General features: G+C 38.6%; 1 protein-coding gene across 1 annotated transcript in view; it reads left to right on the top strand.

Annotated features, from left to right (window-relative positions):
* The first annotated feature begins 525 nt into the window (after window positions 1-525).
* Window positions 526-5,712, top strand: part of GCLC (glutamate-cysteine ligase, catalytic subunit) — a 17,047-nt gene continuing 11,860 nt past the window's right edge. Inside the window, exons 1-5 of the mRNA XM_010192143.1 lie at window positions 526-695; window positions 2,045-2,227; window positions 3,596-3,709; window positions 4,489-4,547; window positions 4,638-4,774. Coding sequence (XP_010190445.1) covers window positions 592-695; window positions 2,045-2,227; window positions 3,596-3,709; window positions 4,489-4,547; window positions 4,638-4,774 — 597 coding nt within the window. The 5' untranslated portion in view covers window positions 526-591. The remainder of the gene's footprint in view (window positions 696-2,044; window positions 2,228-3,595; window positions 3,710-4,488; window positions 4,548-4,637; window positions 4,775-5,712) is intronic.

Below are 5,712 nucleotides of genomic sequence, written 5' to 3'. Positions count from 1 at the left end.
CCAAATCAAGAAGGGGTGAAAACCCCTGTGCTGCAGCAATAGCAGGACTTGTGCTGTCTGTAACAACCCTGGCTTTTCATGGAGTAGATGGGGCTCTGTCATGATAGCCTTAAATAGTTTCAGCAAGTGATGGATGTAAATGGGTGTCTTGTTTGTATCATGACATTTTTAATTTTTTTTTTTGTCAGCAACAGAGACTGTAACTCATGAGGTGACAGAGAGATGTTTGTGCTTAATAGCTTGCATGGGGTTTTAATTCTTTTTGTCTGAAAAATCATGTGGAGGCAAATACACATTCAGGAATCTTTTTGTGAAATACAGTTAGAAATGGAGGGAAAGAATTTTCAGGGCCTGTTTCAAGGAATTTCAGTTCTTTATTCAAGATTAAATAAGCATGCGGCCATCTTCTCCAGTATTGTTTACTGCATTCATAGTTAGTAATGGTTTGTAACCTTCTGTAGAGCTGAATTTCAGTCTGACATACCTTTTTTTTTTCGCTTGATGCTTAAAATTATATGCAATTTGTTTGCATGTTAACAAAATCTTAGCTTGTTTATTTTGTGTTTATTTATTTTCCACAAGGTGGAATATATGCTAGTAAAATTTGACCATGAAAATAAGAAAGTGCGCCTGGTGCTCTGCGGTGAAGAAGTTCTTCAAACACTGCAAGACAAGGGGGAGAAGGTAAACCCCAAGTGAGTAGCTGTTTCTCCTTTTTATGGTCCTGTTATGGTTCTCCACAGAATTCTGTAGACCTGGTTTAACTTTCAAGTCTGCTGTTGGTAAAACTGTAAACCACAAATATCGATATTTTGAGATAAAGCTGGGGTGCAGGAAGTGCAAGATTTTGAGCACACTTGCAGGCAGTCCGTGCACCTTTTGTGTTATGACTTGGAAAAAAGTGGTATGTAAGGCTGAGCCCACAGAAATTGCAGTTTGAGTATTTGTTTTGTCTTGCTCTGGTTTTGTGTCTGTGTGTACAGTTATTGGGTATTACACATTCCCTGCCCCATAAGGTATCTGTGTGTGCACTCACCCCTGTATCCTCGACTGCAGGATGAGTGAAGTCTCTTATCTGTCAGAGCGCTCTCCCATTTTTGGCAGAATTAGGAAGTAGGTGTAAGGATGACAGAGCAGTTCTTTCCCATCCTTTCACATGAAGCTTTCAGGAATAACTGGATCATATCCCTACTTCAAATAGCCAGAGAAGGGTGAGTTGCCTTTTAGTTGATTGCAGCAGAGAAATGAGACCAGAGACAGCAAAGTGCTCTGGCTGAAGAGAGCCAAAAGCAGGTCACAGCTTACAGGAAGGTGGAGAAACTCTGCTGTAGCAATGAAAGGCTTTTGTGCCCTGAGCCTGTCTGCTTCTTTCTAGGTACCTTAACCTCATCTTCCAGTGAGGCTTCCTTGTCTGTCTTCCTCAGTAGAGGGACTATTAAAAGCCTGCTAGAAGGAATCTCTTTGCTTTTAGGCTGTGCTTGAAACTGCTACTGCCAGAAGAACATCAGGAGAGATGTGCCCCTGGTAGAGCAGTGCACTCCATGGAGATGGGGTGGCTTCATAAGGGGATGTGAAAGTGCAGCTTCTCGGGGTGAATAGCTATGCACAAACTTCATGTCATTTCTTAACCTGATAAAATTGTGACACAGGACTAGGTTTTCACAGGCAATAGGAAGAAGAAATTGAGCATAAGGTTTGCCTTGCCTTGCCCTGTGGAAGCAATGTTCTGTATTTTCCAGTTTCACTTAAAAGCCCAAGAAACAAAGCTTGAGACAGATACTAAAGATGTTTGCAATTTTACATACACAAATCCTACTTCTTGCGCTGTACACCAACACTTCCTACTGCCCAACTGTGGATTAATTTCTTTTCGCTGCTTCCCAGCAGTGAGGTGTATTGGAAGGTACGCTGTGTTACTCTACCAAATAATCAGCTTCGGGAGACTTTTCTTGCAAGCTGCATTCATTTCTGAAATTCTCACAAATAATGCATCTTTTTTTTTAAGTTGTAGAAATATTTAAGCGAGGCTGTTCTTTTATTATAGCCACCCAACACTCTGGCGACCAGAATATGGAAGCTATATGATCGAAGGGACACCTGGGCAGCCATATGGAGGAACCATGTCTGAATTCAACACTGTGCAAGACAACATGAGGAAAAGACGACAAGAGGCCGCCTCTGTGCTCAAGGAAAACGAGGCTGTTTGTACTGTGACGTCATTTCCAAGGTGAGATGCTTGTTGAAGTGTAATGCTCTGTTTCCTATTTTTCTTATGTGCTTTTTTCTCCTTATTGCATTTAGTTAAACTATATAATGAACCAGAGCAAGATACGATTCCATTAAAGTACTTCAACTTTATGTTCTGCTCATATTTCCTAAAATTTTTATTATAGTGAAAAAAATAAATAAGCCTCTTTTGTATTTTTAGGTTACTTCTAATTTGTGATGGTTTTGTATTAGGAGAGAATATCTGAATATTTGTAAATAGAAAGTAGTTTACATTCTTGAGGACCAGAGTGATGCAGTTTATAATGTTGCACTTACGTAAGTTATGAAGTTGGGTTTAGATGTTGTAGGACAACTTGTACACTTAAACCGGGCAGAAGAAATCAGTGGTAAAATACATATTGAGTATAAATATAATATCCAGAAATGTCTTCCCTTGTATTTTGAGTATTTTGCTTGTAGTCGTATCAGCTAACCCTTTTTTATATATTAAGAGCCTCTTGAGGTAGCACATTCTTTGTCCTTTATACTGTACATCATGGAGAAATTAATCTTCTGTAACTTTCCCTCCAAATTCTCAACTGCTTCCTTGTCTCAGTTGTTCTAAAAACCTACTTATTCTTGTTTCAGACGACTCTTAAACTTACAGTGGACATTTAAGAGGGAAGGGTTGTGTTCTGATTTACTTGCATATCTCTCAGCATTTTACACCTAATAGCTGTAATTTTTCTTTGCTTATTACATTCCTCTCATTTAAAGGGTTTTTCAGAGTCCCAAAATCACAAGCTGCTGTGAGACTTTGGATGTGTGTTATCACTTTAAACTACCTCTAATTCATACAGAATTGGTTAGATACGTCTTTTTAACAGGCATAGATTGTTGGGAGCAGAGCTGGATGAATTGCTTCAGCAGTCAGTGTTAACCTGTACCCTCCAGAAAAACTGTTCAAGGCACAGAATGCATCTGCATGTCAGTATTAATGACACTAAAATGTGTGTGTACCCTGCATAATACTGTGAAGTTTTCTTCTTCAGCCACTGAGGAAGTCCATGTTAACTGTCCAATGATAAAGTAGTCCTTTACAAAATAATTTCTAGAAAGTCTGCTTTAACCATCACAGAAGCCAGTTGTTGGCAAGCGGTGACCTTTTAATGGCAACTGTTTTACAACCTCTTTCTGGCAATTCCTCTGCATAGGCAGCAGTCTTGAAAAGCACTTGAGAAATACTAATGGAAATTAGATGCAAATTTAAAAAAAAAATCTCTTCTTATTCCTTTGTCTGCTGATATTCTAATCACTGATCGTCTGACTGCTTTAAAATCACAGTCTGCTTTCATTACAGCTTGGATCTTATTGCTGTGTTACACAGGTTAGGGTGTCCTGGGTTTACACTGCCGGAATATAAGCCAACACCAGTAGAAGGAGGAGCTTCAAAATCCCTCTTTTTTCCAGATGAAGCCATCAATAAACATCCTAGATTTAGGTAAGAGTATTTGAGAAGTGTGAATGAGAAGCTGAATATTTTTCTCTGCCTAAATATCATAGGCATACCTGCAGCTTCTTTACATTACTGGAATAGAGAACTATGTGGTTCGTTGCTGCAATTATCCCAAGGACTTGGACAGAGACTGTTGTGATGACATGTATTTTTGGTCAAAGTGACTTAAGAAAGTAAACTGTTAAGTTCAAGTAATTTTATATAGTAGTTCATGCCATTATAGGGGAAACGGTGTTGATTGTGCGACTGCAAAATTGTTCCCAGTTTGAAATCCCATGGCTAACCACTTGCATCACAGTTAATGCTCAGGTCTGTCACAGCAACATCTCAGTGTACTCAGTAACTTGCCCTAGTTACTCTGAAATGGAGCATGGTGTCAAACTACTTGTATAGTCTGAGAGGGGTTTTCATTGCAAGGGTAGACTTAGGAGAATAAAAATCGGTCTATTTAAAAGTTAAGCATGCCATTTCACTTGCTCTTAGATTCATTCTTCAGGTCAGTAGCCTTTTACTTGTGCCTATTCTATCAGCACAGTACTGTGAACTCCATCAAAGTAAGACTGACTTTACTGAAGAAAAATGCAGTGTTTTATCTGTTATAGTCTACCTTAAACTAGAAAAAGAAGTGTCCTGAAGGAAAATGTTAAAAATAAATAGTAAGTTGGCGTTCTGAAACCCTAAGAATTGCTGGGAAACTAACTGCAAAAACATATGCATAGAAAGAAGCTTTCACATATTTCAGCAAACTGGTTTTTTTGTTGTAGTACACTGACCAGAAACATTCGGCACCGAAGAGGAGAGAAGGTTGTGATAAATGTACCAAGTGAGTAAACTCAATCTATCTTTTTTCTTTTTCAAAATAATGCTCAATCTAATGCTCTGGGTTACTGAGTACCTCTGTTTTCCCCCACAGTATTTAGAGATAAGAACACGCCATCACCATTTATTGAAACATTTCCTAATGATGATGGAGAAGCGGCAAAAGCAGCGAAGCCAGACTATATATACATGGATGCTATGGGCTTTGGAATGGGAAACTGTTGTCTTCAGGTAAAATGCATCTGCTTTCAAGATGTTACTGAATGTTGTCTTCCCTAAATGCGTTCTTTTTAAGGTTTGCCTTGTGGCTAATTTCTCTAGTTTAATTCAACTGTTGCATTTTCAGTTGCAATCCTTTCAATATCTGTTTGTTTTAAATATTTGTTTATTGTAGTAACCTGATGCTAGGGGCTGGTGCCTTAGGTAGTAGCAATGTATTTGGTTGTTGATAAAAATCTGCCTGTTGTCACCACTGTCTTGAAAGCAGAGCTAGGAAGAGGCTAGCATTAAGTCTTTAGAAGATTAAAGGAAAATTTCCAAGCTTTCTGGTTTCACAGCACTGGCAGAAATAACCGCATTCAAAGCACTTCCCTTTGAGAAACTACAAAAGCTGAATTAAAAAAATGTTCTTGACAGCAGCTAAGTATGCTTTCTTGTCACTAAGGGTAAACTAGGGAGAATCTGATTAAGTAGTAAATAATACTGTGTGTTTTTACAAAGTTAAGTTAGATATGGTCTATTTTGTACCATCTCTTTTTCTTAAGACCAATAAAAGAAATACAGCCTTACCATTCAGTTCTTTTATGAACTTGTTTAAAGATGTATTAAATTCCTTTTTACAGAATACCATTTTTCTGTCCCCCATTCTTGTAATCAGTAGTCAAATTTGGTAGCCTTGTTATCATCAAAGGGAGAATGAAAACAAGGCTGGTAGGTGCTGTAAGCAGCTGCTTGTAACAGACTAGAAGAAAACATGCATTCCCCACCTATTTGCTGTGAGGTAGTTTGCAGTATGTATACTTCCTTTTGGTTTGTTGTGTTTTGGGTTGTTTTTTTTTTCTCACTGTGCACCAAGCTAACCTGGTTTGATGTATTTCCAGAGTTAAAAATAATGTACTGATGAGCTTGCCCAGGACAGCCCCCAGCAATGGTGGGGTGGGAGGCGCTGC

Source organism: Mesitornis unicolor, unplaced genomic scaffold (genome assembly GCF_000695765.1).
Source record: "Mesitornis unicolor isolate BGI_N332 unplaced genomic scaffold, ASM69576v1 scaffold46769, whole genome shotgun sequence".
Taxonomy (NCBI): Eukaryota; Metazoa; Chordata; class Aves; order Mesitornithiformes; family Mesitornithidae; genus Mesitornis; species Mesitornis unicolor.
This window is presented reverse-complemented; position numbering and strand designations above follow the sequence as displayed.